The 12,437-nt window shown below is 51.4% G+C and overlaps 4 protein-coding genes across 4 annotated transcripts; 1 reads left to right on the top strand and 3 right to left on the bottom strand.

Moving 5' to 3' along the window:
• Positions 1 to 430: 430 nt before the first annotated feature.
• On the bottom strand, positions 431 to 2,375 carry A1O3_07025 (uncharacterized protein; the record flags this gene model as incomplete). The annotated part of the gene is made up of 2 exons (XM_007737139.1): positions 431 to 2,073; positions 2,123 to 2,375. 2 exons carry the CDS (start codon positions 2,373 to 2,375, stop codon positions 431 to 433), a joined length of 1,896 nt encoding a protein of 631 aa, XP_007735329.1.
• Positions 2,376 to 2,691: 316 nt separating this feature from the next.
• Positions 2,692 to 3,623, bottom strand: A1O3_07026 (uncharacterized protein; the record flags this gene model as incomplete). The annotated part of the gene is made up of 2 exons (XM_007737140.1): positions 2,692 to 2,980; positions 3,031 to 3,623. 2 exons carry the CDS (start codon positions 3,621 to 3,623, stop codon positions 2,692 to 2,694), a joined length of 882 nt encoding a protein of 293 aa, XP_007735330.1.
• A 1,670-nt stretch (positions 3,624 to 5,293) lies between these two features.
• A1O3_07027 (uncharacterized protein) lies at positions 5,294 to 7,029 on the bottom strand (the record flags this gene model as incomplete). Its single annotated transcript, XM_007737141.1, has 9 exons — positions 5,294 to 5,396; positions 5,488 to 5,514; positions 5,584 to 5,662; positions 5,757 to 5,848; positions 5,916 to 5,945; positions 6,038 to 6,301; positions 6,358 to 6,431; positions 6,524 to 6,726; positions 6,792 to 7,029. The coding sequence occupies 9 exons, from the start codon at positions 7,027 to 7,029 to the stop codon at positions 5,294 to 5,296; spliced, it is 1,110 nt and encodes a 369-aa protein (XP_007735331.1).
• Positions 7,030 to 8,224: 1,195 nt separating this feature from the next.
• Positions 8,225 to 12,282, top strand: A1O3_07028 (uncharacterized protein; the record flags this gene model as incomplete). Its single annotated transcript, XM_007737142.1, has 19 exons — positions 8,225 to 8,371; positions 8,457 to 8,477; positions 8,551 to 8,609; positions 8,672 to 8,732; positions 8,813 to 8,830; positions 8,902 to 8,922; positions 8,998 to 9,059; positions 9,151 to 9,177; positions 9,244 to 9,401; positions 9,462 to 9,508; positions 9,601 to 9,661; positions 9,733 to 9,785; positions 9,898 to 10,005; positions 10,085 to 10,156; positions 10,282 to 10,334; positions 10,499 to 10,596; positions 10,793 to 10,855; positions 11,011 to 11,173; positions 11,994 to 12,282. The coding sequence occupies 19 exons, from the start codon at positions 8,225 to 8,227 to the stop codon at positions 12,280 to 12,282; spliced, it is 1,581 nt and encodes a 526-aa protein (XP_007735332.1).
• Positions 12,283 to 12,437: the final 155 nt, after the last annotated feature.

A 12,437-nucleotide genomic window follows, 5' to 3' on the forward strand; every position in this document is an offset into this window, starting at 1 on the left:
GTAGGTGTCGAGGCGTTGGTCTGGTCAGCCCTCCCACTATAGTACCCTAGTTTATGGTAGATAATAAAGAGAAAGTAATTCCCGTCCAGAACAACCGACCGCAGATAGAAGGATGCCTACTCGGGCACGCAGACAAGAAGAGTCAACCATTGAAATCTGCAACAATCGTTGATGGCGTGTACTAATCGTCCCGAGTCGGGGGTATTATGTAGACATGCAACAGCAACACGAGCTCGACATTGATTCCCGACCGCCCAATTACCCCGACCAGAATCCCCGGCCTATGCGAAGTAACTTCTTGTAGACTTGGCCCTATGGAGACACCAGTCAAACAGCATAGTCCAATTCACACCGTACTATCCTGAGGCTTTGACCATTCAATGTCTCTGCACCTGTTGACGCCCATGCTTCACGCTGCCGAGCCAGTGGCCTACAGCCCAACACGCTCTTCTTCATCAGGTGTCTCAAAGTCCCACTCCAAATCCGCCCATTCGTCGTCACTCTGAGTACCATTGACCATCTCAATATCTGCATCCTCCTCGGCGGCACTGTAGTAAGCCTCATCTTCTTCTGGATGATATTGACAGCCATTGTCGTCGGTCATCATTTTGACCTTCTCGGTGGGAGACGGCTCCAAGTCTTGCTCAGGGTCGGTGAGACCTGTCTCCTGGATCGGCTGGCTTAGGAGTGGTTGTGACACACCATGACTGGACTCGGCCTCGCCCGACATTCCTGGCTCACTCGGGTGATCCGGATTTGTCAACCAGCCAGCTATCTTCGAAACCGTTTCAGTACCGGATTTCTGGTTATCCGTGATGGTTTGTGAAAGCCAAGGAGCATGGGTAACACTGTTCGAGTTACAATTCGCAGTAGGCCGTCTAGTGATTTGATGCCGATGCATTTTCACCGGGATATCATCTGTACAGTTTGACAAGCGGTCGAATACCGAGTTATCCATTTGGCGGCCACTGGTCCTAAATGATGATCCTTGGTTGTGAAGATGCGGGAACCCGAGTATCTTAGTAACGTAGCTTCGGGTGTGACTGTCAGCGGGGAAAGTGGATGATCGACCTTGCAGTGTGTCAGATGACTGCGTTTTGTCGGGAAGCACGCTGGTAGCAAACTTGTTGCTGCTGGTAGCCCGATGTGCCCACGGCATGACGATGTGGTTTGAAACATGCGTGGTAGGCACAACATCACCCAATGAAGTCCAAGGGTGGATGTTTGCAGAGATCAGAGTATCGTCCTTGGATTTGCTGACCATAGCAAAGTCGAGAAGGGTATGTGGATGGGACGAACCTTGCCTCAGGACTTCGTCAAGTCGCGAGACATGAGACCTACCAGACACAGCAAAAGGATCGAGATTTGTGTGAGTGAGTTGTTGTAATGGGTTGGAGTTGCTGACAACATTACCGACCAAGGCATGGTCGTTGACTGGTGGAAAGAAATTGTCAGGAGTGGGAAAGTGGTGTTGGATGTCAGGGTTATCGAGAGCTCGACCCATCAATGGTAGCGCGGCCGCAATGAATTTTGATTTTTGAGGGCCTGACAGTAGATCATCTTCCAGCAGCCGGGTCTTGCCGTCAGAAGTTTGAAGGCTCGTAAAGGCTGGCTGAGGCCTAAGATGGCTGTAGGCCAACTCGAAGCTGGGAAAGTCTTTTTCATCAGACAGAGCAAGTGTTTCTTGACTTTGATGTTCAAACAGTATCGGATTTGGAATGTGAATGTCATTCAAGTAGCCCGGACGATACCGACGAGAATACTCATCCCTGACTGGACCGGGATATGGATCAGGAACACTGTCTCCAGTAGCAGCATCCAAAGTTGTGGGTATGGAAAGACGGGGAGGCGAAGTAGGTGCCGGAACGTCCGCGGTGGGGTCGAGATGATACGGTGTTTGAACACTGACGACCACTCCTTGACTCTTCGGCTCGGGAATCTGGGGGGAGGAACATGAATCAGGACGCATCAGAGCAGTGCCGCCCGATGGAGTATTCGTGGGGTCAGAAGAGGGGTCCTCAAATAGTGCGGTAGGATCGGTCACATCCAGATCGAGGAGCGAGAAGGGGTTCCCTGGGAATGAATCAGAAAAGAGCAAACATGATCCAGAGTAGTTGCATACCTTTGCACGAGACCGCATGCCCGATATGAACATCTTGATCCAAATGAAAGCCACGGTCGTCACATTCATACAAGCATTCTTGGAGATTGAGTGAATCTTGGTCACGAAGCCGCCTTCGCTTTGTGGGTGGCCGAGTGGGTGCTGTGATGGGCGGTGGCCGGTTGAGATGTCGAGCGCGAGACCTCCGTCGGCGGTTTCGACGAGGGTTCTTGTCGGCGGTCCGGGCGTGTGTTGGCTGAGTCAATGTAGGCATGGTCACAATCTGTCTGATATACGGATAGGCTTGAGGTCTGTTTAGGAATGTAGGGGCTGTAGATGTTGAAGAGAGGATGTGATTGGAAACAAGAAACAAAATCTTTTAAGACTGATGATGTCGGGTGAAAAAACTGGGGGTATTTGCTCTTTCCGTTGTTCCTTATGTCGGTATCGGCAAGATCGACCGGCCCCCAGTCTTCTGAACGGCAGCTGCATCACGGCCAGTAATAGGATTGGAGATGCTTGCATCTCGCGGCATCTTGGCCGGATGATCGTCACTCTCCAATGTCACTGCCAGCCTCAGACAGTCCGAGTCAAACCACACTTCCAGGGGCTGCCGGAGACTTATTAGCCCTCCCCCTGGGCTTGTCGGCCAAAGCCTCGTCGACTTGATCATCCAGACGCATATCTCTTTCATGTGCCTCCCTGACTCTTCGAAGAGCCCAAAAATGGTAAATGGCAAAGAAGAATCCAGCACCTCCAACGCAGGAGCCTGTGACAATTGCAGTGATTTTAGCTGTCACACTCCAGATGCCTTTCTGGGCGGTGTAGACATTCACGAGGGTTGTAATCAAGCCGGCGACCGAGTTCAGCGTGACAGGTCTTTGACAGTCAATTAGCTACGAGAACTCCAAATGAAGAATACAACTTACAAGAAGATCCTGTTGATGAGCCAGATGTAGTTCTGGCGCCAGCGAAACCACAGCCACAGACATCCTAGCCCGCCCAAGACGCAAAATGCGCCCGAAAGCCACAGGAGCCCGATATTGGCAACAGTGTGGACGATGGTATGGGCGACTTCATTGCTGTCGTCGTCATTGAGGTCTTGGAAGGCTTGGGTCCTCTTGAAGGTGGTAAAAGTGCCGGGGACAACGAGGAAGCCAGCTAAAATGACCCAGGTGAACAGACTAGCCAAGAGATTGTATGTGCTAGAGATGTCATCCAGATGCAACAGCATCTCCATGTATTTTGTCCGCACGGAAGGTAGCCGAGTCAGGGGCGGCTTCGAGGGTAGGGATGGGTCTCGTCCGTTCGGAGCATTGGACTGGTTGATGGCTTCGAGTCGGATCGAGGAGGAACTTGCAGCGTTCGTATTCATAGTTGCAACATAAGTGTTGGTCTGAACAATAGGGTTCTTGTCGTAATTACTGCGATCTTCACCCCCACCGGAACCGATGCTGATGGGTGACATGGCCTGCTGGCTTTCCCGTCTCTCCTTGGAGAGGTCGCGGTTCCTGCCAAACATGATGACTGCCGTGGAATCTGAGCGGCTCAGCTACGTGAGAAGATAGATGAAGGAAAGAGGAAGAGAATTCGACGAGTAAACTTGGGTTCACGGCCGGGGTCAACGGAGACGAGAATCCTGTGGGTTATCTTTCAGAGCGGACAAAGGAAAATAAGTTCGAAGAAGAAGTAGACCCGAGGGGCTTTGTTGCGAGGTTCCAAACATAGACTTGCACGGTGTCCACAAACCATCTTCATCTTGGGAAATTGAAAGACCAGACAAAGCTGCCCATTTTGTTGCGAGGTAGGAGGAGTAATTGCCGACGATGACAGTACATGCCAATCTTCCAATCCACGTAACCTGCCTCCGGTGCGATCGGACAAGACAAAGCGAGCCCTGAATGTCGATGGCTTGACTCTTGAGACAAACTAGACAATGCCAAACCTCTGCCCCGGTGTAGCAAAGTGTGCCCAACGTCGGAGGATGGATGGCTCATTGTCACTGTGGCTGTCGAGACGGTTGACGTTGACGGCGCTTGTCTGTGCGGGCGAGAGCGACATGTTTGTAGAGCAACAGAGTTGCGGCTGCGAGGCTAGAGGACTGGTGATGGATTGAAGCTGGGGTGAAGGCCTTGAAACTCGGCTTGGTCCTGGCGGCTACAGAGGCCAGAGGACAGAGTCCGGAGCGCTGAGCGTTGTCTCGCTTCAAGGCGGCTGGCGGCGGGAGGATGAAACATGCAACAAGCAACATGCAACAGGCAACAAATCGATGGAGGGGCGCAGGGAGGTCACGTGAAGCATAATAGGCGCTAGTTCAAAAGACACGGATTCTGGGGCGGCTGGCCAGCGTCATTTCTGTCATTCCATCATACACAGTATATGGAGTAAACAGTTACCTACCTAGTAATAGGACCTCGCTGATGTCGAGCCCTCAGCACCGGTAGGCAGGACAAGCGGCGGCTAGGATGTTACAGCGTACAGAGTACAGAGTACAGAGTATCTATCTGTATAGTGGCGAGTGGTGCAGTGTACAGAATACTCCCGTACCTACTCTACTCCTCCTCTACCGTACAGTAGGTAGTTGACACCCGCAGTTGCAGTTCCAGTTCCGGTTCCGGTTCCTTGGTCCGACAAGTCTAGCTGGAAGAGCGTACAGAGTACAGCTTACAAAGTCGGAGGATCTGGGAGCGAGAGACATGCCAGTATCTGTCCAGTGTTCAGTGTGCAGTGTTCGCCATTATAGCTTGGGTGACGTTATCCCAGGTTCCACCAGGGCAGCCAGTCACACTGCGGCTGGACCAGGCTTGTCACCCAGCCGTGCGCTGTATGGACGTACTGTACGTACGGACTTCAGAGTTTCGTAGAGTTTTGAAACGATGGAGATTGGTCAGTGGACACGGGGCTGGGGACTGAGTGCTTCTTCTCAACCACTCAGCGTATGTATTGGGCCACTCTACGCACTTTATCTCGACCAGATAGCAGAAAGATAGGGTACTTGTGTATTACAGTAGTACTCTACGAGTATATTGCTTTTGTTATGTGACAAGCGGAGATGAGATAGAGACGAGGAACAGGGAGAAAGATGTACGGTGTAAGTATTTGAGTGGTATCAATCCCGGGCTGCTTCCCTGTGACCGCTCCACCGCACAGCACTGCATTCAACACTGGGAGATGTCCTTCGTAGATGGTCAATCAAATCCCCAGAGCTTCACGGCGCGACACCGACTTGGGGTCAAAGAATGGTCTTTCTCCAATCGACACAACACGGTTGCCCTGGCGCGGGCCGCTGTAGTCGCTACAAAGGTATACAGTCAGTATCATGATCATGCTCATCAAAAGGAGCCCATCCCGTCGACGGTGGTCATCCAGGATCAGGATCTACTTACAAGGTTGGAGTGTGGAAAACAGAGCGGCTGTGTCAGTGTTAGCGATAAATCCCTTTCCAATAGCCCAATACCGTATGGGGGACCGGGGGCACGTACTTATCCCAGATGGCAATGTCATTCTTGTTCCAGCGGAAACGCACTTGAAGGTCGTGGTTGTCGGTAATGAGTTGGAGGACTGCGAGTGCATTGGATTGGGTCAGTCAAGGTCAAGACTCGGAAGAATGTGTGATGGGGTATGTCTGTGTCTGTGGGGGTTGGCTCTGGCTCACAGTAGTCTTTGAGAATTTCGCTCTCCCTGTCGGTCACGCCGTTGATCCAGCCAGGCTTGATCTGTTCGCCGGCGACAAAGATACCCTTCCAGCTGTTTGGTTGTCAGTGGAACGGAACTTTCACCCGCATAAGAGCAAAGAGGGATTCGGATGACTTACCCGGTGACGGGGTTGGTTCGTACAACGGGGCTATTGAGATTGCCGACGGGCATCAGGTTAGTGTGGTGTCCTTGAACTGAAGTTTGACCTCGACTCGTCCAACACAATGGTCGAAAACTTACTGCACGGCCTCAAAGTCATTTCCGATGTTCTCGGGGTTTCCACGGTGGCCCGGGTAAAGCTCGAAGCCTTGTTCCTTGGCCACTCGGTTGAAGTTGACGTTCTTGTGAGTGGCAGTCAGGCCTTCAGCAAGGGCTCTGAATGGCGGCGACAAGCGGTCATACATCTCGTAGGCAGATGCCCACAGAGTATCTCCTCCGGCATCTGCGGGAGGAGCGACCAGCTTCAAGATGGCATAGTCGGATGGGACCCGCTCAAAGGTGATGCTTCCAGAGTCAGTTCAACGAGCTTCGATGTTTTCTACACTCTAGAGACGACTTACTCGGCATGCCACGAGGTGCTCGCCAGTGGCTTTTTCTTGAAGTGGAGGGGGTCCTTGTAGTATGCTCGGTATTGCTGGGGGGACACCGGTGTCAGACATCATGATATCCCCTGCGTCAAGGATCCTCCACGCCATATGATATGGGATAGGGGATAAGGGCGCTTACCTCAGAGGAGATGACCGAGACCTCGTCGTCTAGCTTTCCATTCTCATCAAGGGTGCGGCCTCTCCCGCTGTTGTTCACGGGGTGTCGGTTCAACGTGGAGACGTCGGGCTTGCCAGTGAGCTCTCCCAACTTCTGTCCCAACAGCTTCTGGCTCTCGACATCAAGGTCCTGGTTCCGGAAAAACACGACTCCACGCTGGGACACTGATCAGGGACATGACGTTAGCACGGGAAGCAACCCAACCACGATGGGAACGCTTCTGAATCACCTTGGATGGCTAGATCCCGAATCTTGGTGTCGTCATTCACGATCGAGCTGAGCTGCAGCTTGGGATACTCTTTCCCAATCACGCTGGTGACATCGAAAGATTCGTACTCGTCCAGGGATCCCGAGTATTTCAAGGGCGCGGTGAGTTTGGTCCAGCTCTTGTCGGCTTTGTTGGCGACGTAGCTGTAGCTGTAGTCACTGTCACTGCGAAGGTCAGAGTCGGCTGCTGGTGGTGCCATGGTGAATTGTGAGATGATCGTGGTCTGGTCTGGTCTGGTCTGGTCTGCAGATAGGATTGCTTTGTTATCAAGACGAAAACCCCTGATGAGACGAGGATGACTACGTAGTTAGATAGCGCCGACCGGCCGGACCAGCATATATACGTAGCCAGGGCCGCCAGATCTCCTATGCGGTATTAGTTTTAGTCCATGGAGTACACATTTGCATGTCTGACGCGTGACTGGCATGGACCATGGAGACGGCGGGACATCAGAACGCCAGACTAGTACTCGTAGCTATGCCGTCTTCCGGTATTATCTCCTCCAGAACCTCGTGAGGATTGTCGGGTCGACGGGTCCACATGTACCCGTGTCGTGTCGTGTCACTTAAAACAGGCCTGGTATTCTGTAGAACTTTACATTACGGAGCCAGTCGACTAAATGGCTGTGGCTACTACGTTAAATCAGTGTATACTCTGTACAGTGGTTGAAGTCGCCATCTGATGCCATCCTGCGTTGACTCGAATCATGTCTGGATCACTATATGAACGACATGATTAATGTGGACTATATGGACTGTAAGTCGAAGCTAGACTGGCCCTAGATAGCCAACTCTGGGCGTTTGCGCGACGAGGCAAGGCAAGGCAAGGCGTCTTTTGGACTGAGGATGGCGACATCGAGGACTATCCGCCCAGGTCGACCCCATCCCAAACCCACCGTTATACCGGATTGGGCACTGCAGCCGCTCTACAGCAGTATCTGTCGGCTATCTTCGCATATACTACCCAAAGCTGCCGCGATACCGACGGCTCGACTGCCACAAGAGGACCGGGGGCGGTACTCCTGATTTGGATGTGCCGCCTTGCGGTCTGGAAAAGCGGATTTGAGCCTTTCTCCGTACACCAGGGCGAGCAGAACCACAATCTGGTTGCAATTGCCTACGTCTTTGTCTCCGGTCCATGTGGCTCTCCTTTCTGTCCTTCGCAACTAGTCACTGATCTCACAAGATCGGTGGATTATTGCACCATTTCACATTTCACCATGATCTTTGTCTTGCCATGTGGTGACGCCGCTACGGGACCGCCACGGCTAACAGATACCAGGCCCGTGGCGGTGGTACATAAAAGATATATCTTCCTGGTCCGAGAGATCTATCAGGCGATCTCTTTCCCTTCCACCTTGTTCGAACTCTTGTCTTCGAAATCGGTCGGACATTATGGGCAAACTTGCTGTGAACACAGATGTGGAGCCCCTCGACATATCCCAAAGAGAGCATTCCGACTTGAAATTGAAAGATGGGCTGGACACTTCTGCAAAGAGGAGCTCCTGGAAGTTCTGGAGTGGCTGGGACCAACAATCAGAAGTAAGACAGACATCAATCAGGATCAGGAGGGAGGAAGGCAGCGAGAAGAAGAGAAGAGTTTTGCTAACCGTTGCCCGAATTCCAGGAGCGCCGCCTACTGACGAAGGTAATGCCATTGTGCCATGTCAAATTATAGAAAGGGATTTTTTTCTGACACGAGCCGATTCTGCTTTCAACAGCTTGACCTGACTATTACTCTTTTCGGCTTCTTGGGAGGGCTCATCAAGCATATCGACCGGTCCGTACCAAAACAAACATTGATATCTGCCACAGACACGAGTCGCTTACACATTTTGATAGACAAAACCTGACAAATGCCTTCGTCTCGGGAATGAAGGAGGATCTGGGACTTTACGGAAACGTCAGTTCTCTCTTCCCTGCAGAGGCAATCCTGTGCAAGAATTGAGTGGAATATCGAATGAGTGGCTGACATGGTAACAGGAGATGAACTACGCCCAGGTGAGATCCTGATACAACGGGTATCCTAGATTGAGGTTGCAGCATCTGGATGCTGACTGTCAGCCGTCTAGACAACCTATTCGGTCGTGAATGTAAGCAACAAACCCTCTGACTATGAATTGAGCTTTTTCTCTGAGCGATCCGACTGACTGTGGTACGCTATACAGATTCTTTGCATCTGGCCCATCAATCTTGCCATGACAAGATGTAACCCTCGCTACTTCATTCCGTATGTGACACCTGGAAAACTCTCGAATTGTTGACTACATGTATATATGTATGTATGTATGTTCTTTCCAGCTGATACAGTTCATCTACAGGGCGCTTGAAATTGGCTGGACAATCGCGTAAGTCGGCCTGTGTCGAACGGATCAACCTCGACTCTACTAATCTAGCTTCCTCCCTACCTACAGTACCTTCGCCTCGTCTGCGATGAAGACACCTTTGCAGATGTATGCCCTTCGAGGCTTGGTTGGACTGTTCGAGTGGTATGTTGAATCCCACCCTACGACCTACGATCCAGAGGACAACGCAGAACTAATCACCAAGTATAGTGGACACTTCTCAGCGAGTATGTCTTAAGACACGTCGCCCGCCGTCTGTGGATTGCTGCTGATCTCGATCTCAATAGTTATGTATGTCGCTGGCGGGTGGTTCCAGAAACGCGAACTGGCAAAGGTAAGACATAAGACAACCGAGTCTTCCATCCACCATCTCATTAGACCTACGACGCGAGGTATATGAGGTTCATATAGCTAACATGCTCACAGAGGATTTTCCTGATCAACAGCGCTGGCCATATTGGACCGATGTTTTCCTCCTATCTACAAAGTACGCACGCAGCCTCGGCCTCCGCTTCATCGAATGGGGATGTTCAATCTAACCTAATACACTATTTCTAGCTGCCGCCTACAAAGGTCTCAACGGGACGATGGGAAGAGCCGGATGGCGATGGGTAGGCATTAGCCCTCCTTTTTGCCACGTTGATCAGGACAAGATCAAAATCGATCAGCGTGGCGTGGTCCAATACTGAACATTGAATACTGACAAGAAACTCCCCTGTCTAGGTATTCATCATCGATGGCATTATTTCAATTGGAATCGCACTTCCTCAAGTCTTTCTCTTCCCAGACTTGCCTGCTCGGCAGAAGCCAGACCGCGTCTTCACGGAAAGGGTGCGTTTCAATTCAATTCCCAGGCGTGCTTCCTGTTACGTGGCTCATTCAATCAATGCTAACCTTCCAACCAATGCAGGAGATTGAGCTTGCGCGGGACCGTAATCCCAAAGAAGGCCGTGTCAAGCAAGGAGCCATCACCAAGAAACAGGTTCGTACAGAGAAGTCCTTTTCCTTTTCCTTTTCTCGAGAACAAACCAAACCCCCTCCCCAGCTCAGCTCACGAAAGCTGTGCAAGGTGCAAGACATATGCTAACTGATCTGGTTTATCTATAGCTACGGCGATTCTTTACTGATCCGCAGATCTGGCTTCTCTGGGTCATTTCGGCGTAAGTTTTTTCCCCTTTCCCTTTCCCTTTCCTCTTTCCTTCCCCTTCTCTTTCCCCTTCCCCTACCGATGGATGGAAGCAGACTCGAAGCATTTTGCACGAAATCTAAAATATGTTGATTTATACGTACGCGTACGGACTCGAAATTGACATGGACACCCTAGGGCAAATATCGTTCCCAATCAAATCCCTAATTCGATGGCATATTGGTTCAAGGCATGGAACAAAATCAAGCCTGGCTCTTTCACTGTTCCACAGATCAGTAAGTTTGTGTCTGTTTCTTCTTGCATCTAATCGGTGATGGACGGGGCGGGAGACTTGATTCGCCATACATTTCCCTGTGTTGTGCTGTGCTGTGCTGTGCTGTGCTGTGCTGTGCTGTGCTGTTCTGTTCTGTTCTGTTCTGTTCTGTTCTGTCCTGTTGTGTTCGTGCAGCTGCTAACAAAGTGGTTTCAAAGACGACTATATTACTCCGATATATGCCATTGAACTGGTGCTGGACTTGTCCTGGTCATACATGAGTAAGTTCCTACCTACCTACCTACCTGCCTGCCTGCCTGCCTGCCTGCCTGCCTGCCTGCCTGCCTGCCTACTGTATTTAATTACAGTACTCGTTCTGCATTAAGCTACAATACTCTTTCTTCCATCCTTCATCAGCCATATTAACCCTCAACAGGCGACTCGATCCTCCGCGGTCGGCGATGGCCGTTCCTCCTGCTCTGCCAGGGTGTCATGGCCGTCGTCAGCATTCTTCTGGCCACGACACCGGTGTTTCCGCACAACAGAGCATTCCGCTGGTTCTTGTACTACATGAGCGGCTTTATCAACTCGTCTCCACCGTGAGTTTGGACCCCTTTCGCCCCTGTTTTTTCTCCCTTCTCTATTGCATTTTGCCCTCTTCCCCTCCTCTTCCGCTTTTCTATTACATTTTGCCATCTTCCCCCGTTTCCCCCTTCTCTATTGCACTTGTATTTGGCCCAAGTCCGCCTTTCCGTCAACAAGACTGACAAAATACATTAGACTCTTTTGGGCTTGGACGCAGGATACGCTGTAAGTGGTAGTGGAGCATATGTGTCATGTGTTCATGCACATGCGCACGATTTCTATCTATCTCACGAGCAGCGGAAACTGATCATTGTTTTCTTTTTGCAGTTCTGGTGACCCGGCCACGCGAGCCTGGGCGTCTGGAGGCCTCAATGTCTGGATGTCGGTGTTTCAGGCTACAATGTGAGTTTGGCTCCTTTTCTCTTCTCGTCTTCTCTCCTCTCCTCTCCTCCCCTCTCCTCTCCTCTCCCCTGCTCTGCTCTGCTCTGCCTGCCTATCCACTCCTCGCCCATATACTTTATCTTCCGAGTTTCTTTCGAACCCTTCCCTGCCTATCCTCTCGTCTCCTATCCTCTTCTCTCCTCTGCTCTGCTCTGCTCTGCTCTGCTCTGCTCTGCTCTGCTCTGCTCTCCCCTCCCTGCCTATCCACTCTTTGCCCATATCCTAGATCTTCCAGGCTTCTTTGAACCCCTTCCCTACACTGCCATCATACGAGCACGACATCACACATGCACGCCCCACCCGCATACCTACATACATATTTAGCTACCTTAGCTACCTTAGCTACCCTAGCTAGTTGAGCCCTTACTGACTTTTGGGTCCCCCCCTTTCTAGTCCACTCGCCGTCTTCAAAACTGTTGATCAGCCGGCCGTCGTGAAGGGCAACTGGACCGGAGCGGGATTCTGTTTCGCAGGGATCCTAGCTACCGCGACCTTGGCCTACATTCAGCACCGGGAGAAGAAACAAGCTCGCGAACGGGAAGGAGACGACGCCGCAGCCACAGCCGCCACAGCCATCGAGGAAGTGGAAGAATACCGAGTCCCTGGTACCGATGCGGAAGAAATTGGCAAACTCGCGCCAGCGTCGCCATCACCGTCGGAAATCGTGTCATCCAAGAGGTGATAAGGGCGTGAACTGCCCTGGTGAATGACACACCGTCGCAAATTGTGTCATCCAAAAGGTTATAAGAGTGTGAACTGCTCATCCAAGAGGTGATAAGAGCATGAACTTGAACTGCCGTCATGATTGACATCCCGACCGATCGGATATGGGGTGTT

The sequence above is a fragment of the Capronia epimyces genome, assembly GCF_000585565.1.
Source record: "Capronia epimyces CBS 606.96 chromosome Unknown aczIQ-supercont1.6, whole genome shotgun sequence".
NCBI classification, from domain to species: domain Eukaryota; kingdom Fungi; phylum Ascomycota; class Eurotiomycetes; order Chaetothyriales; family Herpotrichiellaceae; genus Capronia; species Capronia epimyces.